Source organism: Ruditapes philippinarum, unplaced genomic scaffold, assembly GCF_026571515.1.
Source record: "Ruditapes philippinarum isolate M1 unplaced genomic scaffold, ASM2657151v2 ctg3399_1_1_1_1, whole genome shotgun sequence".
Taxonomy (NCBI): domain Eukaryota; kingdom Metazoa; phylum Mollusca; class Bivalvia; order Venerida; family Veneridae; genus Ruditapes; species Ruditapes philippinarum.
Window position 1 is genome coordinate 36234 of NW_026865701.1, and position 17002 is coordinate 53235.

The 17002-nt window shown below is 32.4% G+C and overlaps 1 protein-coding gene across 1 annotated transcript in view; it reads right to left on the reverse strand.

The window, feature by feature from the left end:
- The window catches only part of LOC132730033 (uncharacterized), a 28598-nt gene extending 19369 nt beyond the window's left edge, over positions 1–9229 (reverse strand). The window contains 4 exon segments of the mRNA XM_060715879.1: positions 4671–7580; positions 7811–7928; positions 8473–8541; positions 8766–9229. Coding sequence (XP_060571862.1) covers positions 4671–7580; positions 7811–7928; positions 8473–8541; positions 8766–9113 — 3445 coding nt within the window. The 5' untranslated portion in view covers positions 9114–9229.
- Between the last annotated feature and the right edge of the window lie 7773 nt (positions 9230–17002).

The window sequence follows — 17002 nt, forward strand, 5'->3', positions numbered from 1 at the left end:
ATACTTTCAAATTTACTTATAACTTTGTTTTTTTGCATATTTCTTTCATTTTTGGACAAAAGAACATTGATGACTTAAACTATTCTGTTTTGACTTTGACTTATTATTAACCTTGACCGCAAGCAAAAACGTATTGGAATTTTCCTAAAGTTGTTATCACTTTGTTTTTCATTTATAGATTCGATTAATTTTCTTAAACAAAAGTAAATTCACGTCAAAACTGTCATGATATTTTAAGTGTGACATTGGCCGTCAAGTTCAGATATAAAATCTGATTTTTATTTGTTACTAGTCTTCCTCTGATGTGTTTATCTTTAGAAATAAGAAATTGATGGCTTTTATTATGTGTATATCATAATTAAGATTCAATCAAGATTATAAATACATCATCAATGAAAAAGATTAATTTATTAAAATTAAGCGACAAATCATTGAATCTCACAATGAATATAAATGATCTTTCTATGTCAGGAGGTAAAAAAAATCAACGCCGAGGGAACTGAATGTATATAGGTTCAATGACGTATTTCTACAAGATCATTTCTGCATATTACGTTTTCCGCCTTTTATAACCATAGCAATAGTTAGAATTTCACTTGGTTGGGTTTCATTTTATTAAATTGTCTGGTTTAAAAGGAACATGGATGGGCTAAGAGTGAAGTTCGGTGCACCATTGTCTGTTTTATTATCTGTTTTAAACTCCCCACAGCTGTGCTTATGCCCCTCTGTGTTCCTCAGATGTATGTCTTTGTTCTTTCATACTATTATGGTAAAACTTTTGTGTCCCTTCATGTTATTTTCTACAGATTTTCCCATTGCCCCTTTTTTGTTATGTCTATTTAAATTCCTTGTCGGTTTCTATTTTTTCTGTTATATATTATTAAAGGAAATTGCATTAAAGTAATCACCCCGTCCGTGTTTTGTCCTGTGTTCTGCTCTACTTTTTATAGTGTCCAGATGGGCTCCTTACCGGTGGTACTGTGTTGCTCGGTCGTGTGGGCGTTTTGTTCATTCATCGCCGTTTTAGAACTTCTGTCAATCATGATGTTAAATTTCTTAATTACAAATTTGACAAACGATTGTTTGTTTGTTGCAGTTAAATACAGATATTCGGTCTATCTAAGACTGCTTGTGCAAAGTAATAAGCCATTCCAATAAACCATTTCGACGTTCAGGTCATCTGCTAAAGTCTCGGCTAAAATCATCTTGCGTACATGAAATAAACTACCGGATTGCAGACAAATGAATTGTTTTTATAAGCGAGTAAACTAATGCTAATAAATGCATGCAACTGTAACGGACATATGCCAGTCCAGTTTGAAAACGTTTATCTGGACTAAGCTGCGAGTGGGTGCGTTGAACTAGTCGGCTGCAGCCCTGAAAAGAAAGATCTGATTCTGTTATATATATTTTTTACACCCAAGTATATTAATTTAACGTTATTACAAAGATTGCCTTTTTGGTTTCCGTAAATTCCATATTATGTCCCGGATGTACCTCCAATATTGAAACAAACACAACACAATATAGAATGTAACGTGATCAAGGTCAAGAAAAAACAAGAAATGTCGAACGACACATAATGCCCCTTTTTCTAGCCCTTGACTCGCATGTTTTGTAATTTTGTCAGAGAAACTTACCAAAAATGTGACCATGAAGTATTCAATTATGGAAAAACAAAATAATAATGAAGACCTTTTGATAATAGTTTTCAAGATAATGAGGCATTTAAGGCCCCTGTGACCATGACCTTTGACCTAGTGACCACAAAATTAATAGGGGTTACTTACTAGTTATGACCAATCAATATTAGAAATATGAAGACTTTGTGATGAATAGTTTTCAAGATGATAAGCGGAAACTATTCTGACATTAAAGGCCCTTGTGATTTCGTGACCCCCAAAAACAAAACGGTTCTTCTGTTGGTTATGACCATGCACTATGTGAAATATGAAAACCTTGTGATAATTGTCTTTCAAGATAATGAGCTGAAATCCTCTACCATTCAAAGATCATGTGACCTTGACCTTTGACCTGGTGAACCTAAAATCTATAGTGGTCATCTACTAGTTATGACCAATCAATATGTGAAATATGAAGACTTTGTGATAAAAAGTAACCAAGATAATGAGCGGAAATCATATTAACATTCAAGGCCTCTGTAACCATGACCTTTGGCCTAGTGACCCCAAAAAAATAAGGGTCATCTACTAGTAATATGAAGTATTTGTTATAAATTGTAACCAAAATAATAAGCGGAAACCATTCTGACATTTAAGGCCCCTGTGACCTTGACCTTTGACCCAAAATCAATAGGGTCATCTACTAGTAATGACCAATTAATATGTGAAATATGTAAACTTTGTGATGAATACTTTTCATGATAAATCAGTGGAAACCATTCAGACTTTTAAGGCTCCTGTGACCTTGACCTTTGACCTAGTGACCCTAAAATCAATAGGGGTCATTTACTAGTTATGACCATCAATATGTGAAATATGAATACTTTGTGATACCATGATAACAAGCGGAAATCATATTACCATTCAACGCCCCTGTCACGTTGACCTTTGACCTAGTGACCCAAAAATCAATAGAGGTCATTAATACTTAAGACCAATCAATATGTGAAATATAACGATTTTGCGATTTATTATGACCAAGATAATCAGCGGAAAAGATTCTGACATTTGGGCCCACTATGACCTTTAACCTTATAACCCCAAAATCAATAGGGACATTTACTAGGTGAAATATGAAGACTTTGTAATTTATACTTTCAAAGATGAACATTCGAAACCATTCTGACATTTAAAGCCCCTGTGACATTGACCTTTGACCTAGTGACCCTAAAATAAATAGGGGTCATCTACTTGTTATGACATTTTTCACTATGTGAAATATGAAAACTTTGTGATGAATAGTTTTCAAGATAATCAGCGGAAACAATGTGGTCTACCGATAGACAGACCGACAGACCGACGGACCGACAGTGAGACTGACATTAGCAAAACAATATACCCCCTCTTCTTCGAAGGGGGGCATAATTAAGGACACTGGTATACACATTTATAAACAGGTTTCCTTGCAAATTCGACATAGTTAACGAATCATTCTATTGGAATATATGTTCTTGAGATGTTTATAAAACGTTGGGTTTTCAATCTTAGAAAGAGTAATAAAATGATGCATATACGAAACGCCTAAACGGGGTCATTACTTCTTATCTAATTATGAAATGTGTCTTTTAACTTTGTACTCCTTATCTTGTAACTTTCTGACATCATGCACGTTGGCGATTATTTTCATAAAGAAACAACAACAACAACAACAACAACAACAAAAAAACAAACAAACCACACACACAATTTACCAAAAAAAAAACTTAAAAGAGGTAAAAATATGCACACATGGTCATTACTGCTTAAGTCAGACAGTAGTAATATGGTAAGTCATAAATCACGCATGTTTATTGTTAATTGAATCTTAAAGATCCTGTATGTTTTGTGATTGATATTGTTACTACATGTATGTGTATACCACACTTGCAGAAAATTATATATGTATATAATAAAACAATTTTTAAACATCGAAGAATATGTAAAATGTGTACTGCAAATATTTGTGCACATTATATTTAATCAATAAATTTCATGTATTCATTTCTTATTGGAAAATTTGACTTATAATTTATAGAAAATAAATTTCTAATTACCTCCATTTATTTATATGAAATGTTAAATGTTAAAATGTTAAATTGGGTAATATCTTAATAGATAATGCTTATTGGAACTTACAATATTGACAAATCTTAATTTGAGCATCATATTTATGAAATTAAACCATGAAAAAATTGTGTTACAGGATCTTTAAATCCTTTTTTACTTTTTTATAAAATCTTTTTATTTCTGAGGTTTGATGTTTTAAAATATTTCGGCTAATTTGAAGGCATCGGCTTTAAATGTTTAATATCTGTATAAGGTTAAAAGGTATCAATTACTGAAATTTTCGTACACATTGTAACATGGTAAATGAATCTCTTTTTTTTCTCTCTTTTTGTTATATTTAAGTCATTCGTGTTTTTTTCCTGATAAACATTTTTTGAATGAAAATTCGTTTGTCCTGTACAAAACACTTCTTAACAATGGGAAAGTAAGAAAATTGAAATTGTACATTATGTATTAAACTAGTAAACGATTTTGCTTCCTTTGATTTATTTCAAATGCAGTTTACAGAAACGCAACACAATAAAAACTAATACAGAAAAAAACACAACAAAAACAAATTATAACAAAGGATTTTTCTTATATACCATACATACGAATCCAGTTATTTCTGTTATACACATGTCTATATGAATTTAGAATAAATATTGTCTACATGTATTTAGATTTAGAATGCACAAAGTTATGGCACATGCACACATCAAAATTAAACATGCATAAACTTCAGTATCTAACTTACAATTCTAGCTTAATCTATAGAATATTAATAAAAAAATGAAGAAACAAGGTATTGTCACTATTTAATATTGTAAATTTATCTGTATTTAGCATACAAGAGATATGACTAAACAATAGACATGGCTTCTGTCAATGAATTCAATTTCGTTTATTTTATAAAAATAGTCGGCATAATCGCTATTTATGTCTTTTAATGTCTTTTTGTTTTTTGTTTGTTTCTTTTTCTGTCATATATAATATCTTGCTTAAAATCATCAGCGTCGTCGTAATCGTCATACATATCTTTTTTACTTCTTTTCTGTTTCTTTTTTATTCTTTTTGGTTTGTCATACTTATCTTGTATGGAAGCACATGCCTCTAAGTAATCATAATTTTTATCTTCATGTGAATCTACCGTGGTGTGCATTTGTATTTTCCTTCCTCGGGGTCCGTTTCCTACACCGATCTTCTTTCCTAAAAGTGACAACATTGCATCGAATTCCGGGTCAAATTCACTCATGACCTGCTCAGCACATTGTGAATTGTTCGATTTATTTTCAGACAGGTACTTTTTACTTTTTCTCAAGATATGATACACAGTATCGCCTCTCTTCGTGATAATTCTTGGATCTGCTCCTTTTGCCAGAAGGGTCTGTATTAACCCAACCTTTGCCTTTTCACATGCTACATGAAGTGCAGTTTTCCCGTATACGTCCTTTGCGTTTACATTAACATCGACATCTAATGCTAAACGTTTTGCGATGCCATTTAAATCTTTGTGAATAGCAGCATGTAGAGGAGTGAAACCTTGTTTTTGTGGTTTATTCTTATCGGTTCGTCCGTAGTTTAATAATTTATTGATGAAGTCTTCCTGTGTTCTCATAATTGTATAGTACAAAGGAGTCTTATCATTGAAACCTGTTACATTTGGATCAGCTTTAAGTCCTATCAAAGCATCGAGAAGCTCCTCATTCCTTTTCCAAACGGCAATATGAAATAAAGACATTTCCTTGATAACATGTCTTTTACCATACGAGGATGTTTTTAGTTTATCCTGACTCGGGTCAGCTAAATAAAGAGCTCGTACAATATCAATTCTTCCTCGTATAGCAGCAAGATGTATTGGAAATTGTCCACTATCGTCTTCGACCATCAAAGAAGCACCCTTTTCAAGGAGAACTTCCACGAGTTTCATTTCATTCAAATCAACAGCTAAATGCAATGGTGTTCTTTTTAATTCACCCCCTTTTATATCAAGTGGTGCTCCGGCATCTATCAATAGCTTGATCACATCTTTACGCTTGTATAGTATTGCTTTATGTAATGCCGTCATATGTTTCGTGTTCTGTACTCCAGGATCTGCACCTGAGGTTATCATACATTTTGCAGCTTCAAATAGACCCTTTCGCGCTGCTATAATTAATGGAAAATTACCATTGACTGCATTTCCTCTGTCATTTACGTCTGTACCTGGATATTGGAGTAATATTTCAAGAAGCTCTATGCTCTTATGAGAAGCGATATATATCGCATCGCCAGTTACTCTTGCTCCATGGCGTAGGAGGAATTCTACTGAATCTTTTTGTCTTGAGTGAATGGCCAACAATAAAGGTAAAGACAAATCCGCGTTCTCCTCTCCTAGTACCCGTCGTGCTATAACTTCCTTTGCAAATGTCGTTGCCCCACTGTACCACGCATATCCCATCAGACACATATCAAGTTGCTTCATAGATATTCCATAGTCAAGGAAATGTCCCATCATTATCACGACGGGTACAGAGAACAATTTTTGTACGAGATTTTCTTCAATGACATAGTCGATGAACTTTTTCACAAATCTCTCAGAACTAAAAGCTTTGTGTTTAATGATACCAAAATCAATCAAGCGGATAACGTAGATGTAATTATTATTCTGTCCGGTCCTTGAAAGTGTTTCAAACTCATCTAGTTTGATGTTTTCAGTATCTTGGTTACAGTTTTCCCGCAAAAGCATTTTAACACATTTAACTACGAGACAATCGGTTTGACTCTCCATTAAGGCTACTTTAAAATCATCTAGTTCGTCTTCCCCAATTGAAACAAAATCCATAAGAAAGTCTCGTGGACATATTTCTAAAGCTGCTCCTGGTTTTTGTTTACCGATGACCAACCCAACCATATCTGCGATGACATTATGACTGAAAGTATATTCACCAGTAGCCTCTATATAAACAAGATAGCCTCCGACATGAGATTCTAATGAAGTTCGCATTTTGTCAAGGAAAGCTCTGCTTAAATTACGGCCAAATATTTCTGCTACCTTCTTGACGTTGTTGGATACACTTCTACATTTCCTCAGTTCTTCTCGTGATACCTTTTTATTATCACTGGCCCATACAGCTACAAGCGCTAAAAACTTTTCTTGTTCTTTGCCGCTATACAACATATCTAAATATGTTTTAATAAACTCGGCTGGTTGCTTAAAAAAGGATGCACCTTTGTCGAACATGGTTTTGTTTCTGACAAACATAGATGCACATTCTGGGAAACCGAACAGAAAATATTTTACTTCTTCTGTCGGGCCTTTAGCAGCTTCAACACATTCATGTATTATTTCGTCATCCAAATATTTGTCGTGCTTTGCCGCTTGCATTTTTAGAATTTTAGTTTTCTCGGCAGATGTAAGCTCAGAGGATGTAAGCAGCAGAAGAGCTTTGTTATCGTTCTTGAACATTGGCAGAGAACCAAGTTCCTCTTTAGATGCCTCATTAACGTAATGCCTGGATGTTATTATCAATCGCACACCATTTTTCTTTGCTGCTGTTTCTAGTTCATTCAAATGATTTCGCCAATCACCGACCAACTTCTGATCCAAAGCACCAGCACCAAATATGTCATCTATGATAATTGTATCGAAACGTTTTAATGACAAATCGATTTTTCGCCAATCAGATGGCGCTGCAAGTTTTAGGCACTTACGTGGGGAGAGACTTGCATGTAAGGCAAGTCTTGCAGCCATAGTAGTTTTACCTTCCCCTTGATGACCAATTAATATTACCATATTATTATCTTTTAAAATTGACTTTGCTTTGTAGTAGGTAGTAGTTTCTACATATTGGAGATCGTCTTGATAATCTTGTAGAAAATATTCTGTATGAGCTGTAACCAATAATCAATTTTAAAGTAAATGTTAGATTCCACAGCTTATGAATAAATTATGAGCTATTTTCTCCTAATAAGGGTACTGCTCAGAAAATATTACTTTCTAATCAGATACAATGACAGATCCAGAAACCTTTAATACAAAATCTAATTACAATATAATGTATGCAGCCTATTATACACATATTAAAACACAACACTCGTAAAATTTGAAGCACCTATCTTACCTTTTATACTCATTATACTCATTTCAGCTGTAACTAAATCAAGTTGTCGAGCCTTCAAATCATCAATTTTCTGCTTCTGATCTTGTATTTTCAATTCTGTAGCTAGTCTGATCATGACCTGAATATCAAGAAAAAGTACGTTCGTTATTACAGCTGTCACAATTAATATTTATAAGCAGCGCCCCTTATTAGAAGTTACAACCTCATACGACGTCTAGTCGAGTGCTCACATACTAGACTTCAGCCACTTGTTTATATTGTTGAAAAAGATGTTAAATACGTTTTAAGACACCGCTCTAAATGCTAATTGCAAGCGAGAGTAATGCCCAAACATAAGAATAATACATCTGGACAATCGCGTCTATTAATTTGATGAAATTGTCATTGGGTACTTCAAAAGATAGCAACAGAATGACAGCGTATAATATTACTCTTTGTTAACAATAAATTGAATCGGCCGACATCATTTGAAAGTAAATATTTTTGTACAATTACATCTACAGCATTGGAAAAAAATGAGTTTTATACCGTTTTATGAGAAAGAGTAACAATATAAATCCGCTGGCAAAAGAACAGAACCACTATAGGCCAGCTGTCAAGATGCATTATCATCAATTAAAGTGATTGTTTAACTCAAGTCAACGGTTAATATACAAACGTACATTTTCTGCTAGGTCCCACATGTCTTCAAATTCTGCCGGCTCTAATGAAGCAACTTGTTTGTGCAGCATCTATTCAATTATTTTAAAAATGAACGTTAGTACACAGTAGAACATTAATATAATCATATAACATACACTTCTCTGCGGGAAATTTTGCGAAATATTTTCTCCGATCTGTACAAAATATCTAGGGTAAGATCAAGTGATTATGAAGGATTGACAGAAATGCCATGTTTTTTATTCACAGTAAGAATTTACTTTTTAATCGTATCAAGAAGAAATAATATAATTACATCATTCCTTAAGTTTATTAATCGAGCAATGTCAGCTTCCGCAGTAACTACATTTTCAGGAATCTTGCGGTTGTCAGGCTCACCCCACCATTTCGATTTTGACTTAAGTCCACAGATGTTTCTTAGTAGATAAGCTAGGAGAGTAACGTCAAAAGTGTCCGAAGACGGTTGATGATATTTCGGAAACAAAAGACCCCACTGCATTGTATTTAGAAGATTATTTTTCTGTGCATGATTTAAAGTTTTCTTAAACTTTTGTAACGTCGCATGAAGTTTATGTCGCGGTACAGCCATGTCAAATCGTGCCCTTAACAAGTTGGTTACCTCTTTAACGATCAGCAAATGCATGCGCAAGAAATAAGCCGTTTTCTTTTCAAGGTCGACAGGCACTCCTGCAGAGGCTTCGATAAGTCCTGTCCGGCCAGGATTACCCCAACGTACATGTACTCCTCCTACCGTATGACCTCTCCCATTAGCCATTTTATTATGTCTCTATCTGAAACAAATCATTTCAATTTGCCGTTATATATTGATATATAATTTAAATAACAATAATGAGTTCCTTGAACCAAACACATTCATTTTACATGCGCTTTTACCCGATTTCATATTTCCATACTAAATATATCCGTGATTTTCCAGCGGAAGTCGTTGTACAATCCAGTGTCTTTGATGTCTAAGGTCATGGTTATACATAATCCAGGTCAAGTTACATACCTCTTTTTTTAAAAAATGTACACTTTTTATCAAGAAATGTGCGTTAACTGAGACATCACACTGACCTAAATTGCAGAAATAAAGTTGTTACTGGCGTTAAATAGCTGAAGAACATCAAAGACAAAACACTGCAACATGTGATAATACTTAAATACAAGAACCTAAATGACGTCGCAATTATCCTATTAATGTAGGATGAATCACACATGAAATAACCAACGGGACCGAAATAAAAATATAAAAATATATACTATTTATTTGCCATTGGTCTTCGACATTTTTCTTATGCATTGTATTTCCAAATATATTGGCTTAAATATTAATAAAAGCATATGACCGGTATGATCTAAACACACTATTTTAGAACACGTATAAAAAGTTACAGTCCACAAATATTTACAAGTATTTACGTACTTGTCATGGATTTTTTCTCCTATGAAAGTTCCTTTGTTATATACACAGTACATAAATATGTTTCTAGAGGTGACTTCAGATTTATTTTAAACTGTTCGTTCTATATGTTAAAAGTACTTTCATTAAGGAGTAGTACACAGCACTTCAGTTTCGGTCGGGCTGGCTGATCAGTCACTGTTAGTCTATGAGGCCAAAATTGCACTTTACAAGAACATAATGATAAAAGTTTAACGAGGAAGTTAATCATAATGCTTGAATAACAAACCTAATAGTTAAATGTACGAAAATTGTTATCCGCCAGCTTGTATATTGCGTTTTGTTTTGTATATTCTAATTATACGCCGCTGAAATTTAGTCGTTAACGAAGCAACGTTGTATAATGGATACTTTTCTACACAACTTACTTCTATTTATATGTAACATTGTCCTTACAATCTGGCTACTTATGAGTTTAAACATTAATTTTACGGGAAAGGAAGATAGCAATGTAAACATGACATTTAATCTTGAATTTGAAGTATACATAATTGTTGTACACCTTAAGTTTGGTTATTACAAAATAGACTAAGTTCGTTTCAAATATGAATCTATATTCAACTATCCATTGACCGAAGTAAATCAATTTCCGGCGTTCCGAGGTTATAAACCCTCATTTCTTCACGAGTTTGCTCTTTATTTTATGTTCCAAACAGTAGGTTATTTACAAACTTACGGTTATTGTCGGATAAAATAAACGCAAAATTGTAATCAATATCTTTATCCGTCGTCATTGATTACACATGCATTTATTTACCTGTCCTACCTCGGCTTGATTCAAAACTTTAAATATCAATATTTAATATTTGTTTTGCTTTTGAATGCATTATGCGCACAATTAATAATCATTTCTATTTTTCTTTTACTTGGATAAAAATCAAGTTTACAACTGTCAATAACCCATTATTTGGCTATCTAAAGAAATATAGGTTTCAATATATATTTTATCAAAGAATATACTTTGGTCCTGTTCACTAGTTTAAAGATAAAATATTAACTACATCTCTTATGAAAACATAGAGCACAAATGTTATTACTTAATAAGCATTGAGTCAACTACTCTCATATTTCATATAAACATTTATGATGAATAATGTGATAATATGGTCAAAATACATGAATAAATAAAATAAAAAAAGATATGATTCATTATTACAGGCACAACATGCTTAAGAAAAGAAGAGGAAAAACTTATTTCAAAAAGGCAAATATAGCTTTTTATTTTATGCTTTTTAGTGGATCACTGATTTATCCCTGAAAATTATATTTGATAATTTCACAGTGAAAATTATCAAAATATAATTTCACACTTTTCAATGACGAAACTACTTTTTTAAGATTTTCCCCATGTGATACCTCAATTTTATTTTTGCTGACAATTCTGACAATGTCAGGCTGTGTAAAGAAAAAGCAAAGCTGAAATTGATAAATAACTTAAATGTCAAAAGTAATAAAAAAAGAAGAAAACTTACTTCTATTCATTCAAATTCCAATCACCAAATTTCGTCTCTAAAATTTTTTGTTTCATTTTTACAGTCTGAAAAATAAATTCCTTCCCTATGCAAAACTGCTCTTGATGACATTTGGGCATATTAACGTATCCTACGAGCAATAACTGCCGTATGCTTGATGAAAAATTGAAAAGCAATGACAGCCATCACTCGAAAAATAAGTAAAACAACCCAGCTTTCCTGAGCAAGCTTCCAAGTTTTCCATATTCCTAGCTCCCCTTTTTGAATGTTTTCACATCTGTCAACACTTATTTTTTGTCTGTTACAATCCTCAAATAAGTTTTCTTTCTATTAAAAAGGTGTATGACTAACAAATTCAAATTATATCCCTCTGAATCTTACACAAATATTTTCCTCCCATGAAATACACAACTTTAAAAAATGGCTGCCGCTTACATTTTACAAAGCCAGGTCTAATATAAATTCGCAGTAAGTAACAGAAATATGGATGGATGGTTGGACTTTTTCTCCTACAAGAATTGTTTGTTTTTATTATTAAAACAAGCGATCATTCATATTTTTTTAATAAAATGAATAAATATCACCGTCATTTAACGTTGATTGGCGGACTTATTTTTCAGCTCAAGACTTCTTGTTTTTAATGAGAAATTCCGACTAAATAGGGGTCTCAATGGGGAAAACAGATTTTAATATTAACGTTAAAATTATGGAAATTTCATTTTTACTTGTTTTTAAGCATAAAATAAAAAGAACATTTGTTTGTTTGTTGTGTAAGATGTAATTTTATTTCATCTCGTGAACTTTATAAACAGTTTTCTCACTCGTGGCTACGCCACTCGTGAGAATACTGTTTTTAAAGCCCACTCGATGAAATAAAATTTCATCTTGCACACAAACAAACAAATATCCTCTATATCAATTTAAATAATGGTTTTAGAGCATGATATATGCTTATCAGCTGAAACTGAAGAAAGTTGCACTGAATATGAAATTATTCGTCATAAAAGTATCAAAATGGGACACAGTAATATCTGTTACTTCCAGGCAATAAACTAATTCACTATTACTGTACTTATTGCCAGACAGAAACATAAACAAAAGTCAGTACAGCTAAATGGAAAGTTTGAAACAATAAAAAGTATCTGCTTTTGAGAAATATAAGCATTTTTAGGCATTATAAGCCTTTAATGTCGACCATTAATATAGTCTATATATCCAGTATAGACGAAAAAGGGGATGCAAGTTGACTTATTAAAAATATGATAAATTTGCTTGTTTGCTGTTTCCAACCAAGAATTTCAATATTATAAACTAGGAAAAAGGCATCACATCACTGTTAAGCCTTTTTACAAAACGGCGCCCCAAGAGCTATTTATAGCGGGCAGTGAAGTTCGTTTTTAAAAAACGAATCGTCCGCTCTTATTTACATTTAGAGAGTGGATCGGTGAATTAGGGGTTTTCTTACTGTTTATGTATTTTATCGACGACAGGTTTCATTTTGCACATTAATTCTTTTGATTCATGTTGTGGCTGAGGGGTTGCCTTAAATGATTGAAGCATAAGAATTACAGCCACCGTTTATTCCAGCGTGATCGCGAGAGCCGACTAAATGTTCGAATAACTTGAGTCTTTGCATCTCTTAGCTCCAGCAGGTTAGGCGGTTTTGACCCCTGATATTGCTTTGAAGATATTTACACCATAGGTTAACCAAAAATATCTTTCCCCTTTTCGGCGCTGTGTTGGTTAGCCGTTAAACCAAACAGCCAAAGTTGTATTATACTTAAACGAGTTTAATAATTGGTCCATAATTGAATGTCTATAGTACAGTTAATAAATATATTCGATATAATTTATAATTATATGTGTCAACAAACCACAAACATTTTAAACAGGAACCTGTTAAACTATAAAAAAAATCTACTTTCGGTATTAATTAAATTATGCTAATTAAAGCACGTGAATTATATGAAATTAAATAAATGCTTAATTATATATATATATTAATATTTGCATAATTACCGTTTGAGGTGTAATAATCCAAGTTATTTATCAGAAGTAACGTATTAATACTTATATTTGAAAGGGTTAAACTATCATAACATCATAACTAAAGTTTCAAAAGTTTACTTCATTGCTAAAGTATCATAGAAACCATGTTGATAGAAACCGTGCTAATCGATACCTATTGTTGTACAACTGCATAGTTTGCGGCTTATATAATGTTATGCGAATCGGTTTATTAAGCACACATTTAATACAACTCATTGGTTTAAACATTATTTATATTCAATAAACTGCTAATTTAATGTATCATACAAAATACACATTATCTATATACAGACAGATTCAAAATTAAAACAAAACTACAATGTATAATTAAATTAATAAGTGTACTAAACGGGTTTTCTATCAGAAAAGAGGTACAAAGCTAGACGCTTATCCTTAGCCTCGAATATAATGTTTGAAAACTCTTTACCACAAAGCTTTTATTAATAATAATAATAATTATTACTTTAATAACTTTTTGTTTAAAAACTTCACACACATATGGTATGTTAAGATTAAGCAAATGTGATGTAAGAAAGCTGACGCATGGGCTCAAACCCCGTCATGGGCAAGCTGTTGTTTCCTTGCTTAGTACTGGTTGGTTACATGAGCATTTCAATAAATTTAGAGCTCCCAGCACAAATCGAACTAAAATAAATTCGTATACTCATACACTAACTGAATGTGTAACAAGCGAGGTTTTACGCACGCGTAAAATGGCTGCGAATGAACGGTCAGCTATAGACTCCATACGATGAGAAGAGCCAAATAACATGCTACCTTTAAGAATGTCTCTTTAGATCTGCGCAGTTGTGAAATTGAAATTAAAGCCGCAAATAAAAGATGACATATTTCTTTCAGAAGCCAGTAAAGTCCACTTTCTATATATTGGTATGCATTTAAATTATGGAAGACATTTCAATTGCAGTAACATTGTAACTACGTAAATAAAAACAGACATTTAAGACAATTTAATAAAACCGAAATTAGCTTTTGTCGAAAGAACTTATGACAAATATGTTTTTATCTATAATATAGGGTTCACGCCCGTTTTTCGGTGTTATAACGTCTGAAGAGTTAAGAGGAACGGTTGGTACCCGAGCTCATTAGGGCGAGGGCTCCAACTGTTAAAGTGTTAAAGTTAAATTAATCCAATTCAGCATTTTTTACGTATGCGTTTTATTTTTCCGGGGCCTATACAATGTAACATCAACTTATATACTGCTACTTAGGTTACATACATTGATAAACTGGTTTCATATGTTGTAAAATTGATTTCATATATTGATTATTCGGTTTCATATAAGGACATCTGGTTCCATACATTGCTACTTTGGTTCCATATATTGAATAATTGGTATCATATATTGTGATAATCAACTTATATATTGATACTTTGGTTCAATACATGGATGAAATGGTTTCATATATTGTAAACATGAATTAATATATAGATAATTCGGTTTTATATAAGGACATCTGGTTCCATACATGGCTACTTTGGTTCCATACATTGAATAAAAGGTATCAAATATTGTGATAATCAACTTATATATTGATACTTTGGCTCTATAAATTGATAAAATGATTTCATATATTGTAAAAATGAATTAATATATTGATAATTCGGTTTCATATAAGGATATCTGGTTCCATACATGGCTACTTTGGTACAATATATTGAAGAATTGGAATCATATATTGAGAAAATCAACTTATATATTGCTTACTCGGTTTCATACACTGACGGTATGGTTTCATATATTGTAACTGTGGATTAATATAATGGATTCCGGTTTCAAGTCATATATAGTCGAAGTGAACTTATATATTATCCAAATGGTTAAATAAATTGAAAAAGAACAATATCAGACAGCCATGGCTTTCCATATCTATACGCCGTATTTCCGGCATATGTACTTGGTTGCTACGATAAAGCCATCAAAACCATAATGTCATTATAACATGACTCTTTTGGTAAAAAGGTCAAATCGAAGTACTTTTTTGTTGTTTACCGGGCCCTTTATAATGTATTGCGCACAGGTAAAAACAGAGGTGACTCTGTTAACACATGGTTTTGGTCCCGTTAAAACATTGGCAAAAGAGGGGGAAATAGCCACTTTTATGTTATAATTGTAAATATGAATTCAATTTGTCAAATTTAAAACCTTATATGGCCTTTATAAAACATCATTTGATTCATATCATCCTGTTCAATATGATAACAAAACCAAATAAGCCGTACATATCGCCATAGCCTCCATGCTTAACTGAACATGAAATATATTAGCTACAATATTTTACTTCTACCTCTCATGGTACCGACTATAGCATTTTTTCTATAAAGTAACATACAAGTTTCTCAAATTGAAAGATGTATTCCATTTGCTTAGATACATTTTTCCTTTGACTTAATAGATCAACACTTTCAAAACGAATCAAAATAGGCTCCAATATTTATATATGATATAGAGTTTTATTTCTTTACATCTTTCTTTGATAACGTGAAAGTCAATCTTGTTTTAAATGATGTCAGTATAAAATGAGATGAGATGTTTCATAGTCAATGCAATACGTAGATAACGTGTGTTCGGCTACATCGCAATAATTACTTTAAAAAGACATAAGTCTTATTGTTTCGCTAATTAGTTGCGTTAGTAATATATTTCAAAAGATTGACTTTTGTAATGGTAACTGACCAATAATTACCAATAATTAATAATAATGAAAAAATAAATTCTGTAAATGATACAATATAAACACGCCCATAATTATAAAATGACTGCCCTACTCCTTTTAAGAATTGAAAGTTAACGATAAATTCGACCAATATTCATCGGTCACGTGGAAAAGTGATTTTTGAAATGTTATAATCATTTCCTTCACATGCAAAGTTTTGTGTGTCTATTAAATATCTTTTTCCATAGTTCAGTTAACAGGTAATGGAATTCATAACCAATGCTAGCAATACAATTTCAAATTGTACTATTTCCAGCTTTAATTTTTTTACCGGGAATCTGTTATTACGAGTTATTTATGTGATTATATTTCGAAGCTGGTGATGTAAACACTAAGTAAAATTCAAACGTGAACGCGTCTTATCTGCATTTTTACCACTCGTTCAAAACTTTTAAACAATCAGATAATTTAAGTCTCAGGCACAAATTATCCACCTAAATTACCTATACACACTATTTTCTTTTAAATGTTAATGATTTCGTAAAACAATCCTGAGGTTTCCGCTTTAAACTTCTAGTCTATACATTTAGTTCTGATTAAATATTAAACTAGATTTCGAGCCATGTTTTCAAAATATTAGTCCTGTCAAAATGTTTAGCAATCATGGAAATGCAACTTGTCAAATGATGCTTTAAAACCGTCTCTTTAATGTAGGAACTTCTGAAGGCAGAATTGCATTCATATGTTTTCCCTTTTACATTTAAGAAGAGGGTATAGAAAGTTCGCCACAGGAAAACGATCTTTACCTTGAGTGCTCTAGTATGACTGTTAGAAGTAGAGAGAAATAAAGAATCCTAAAGGACGCCCAAAACG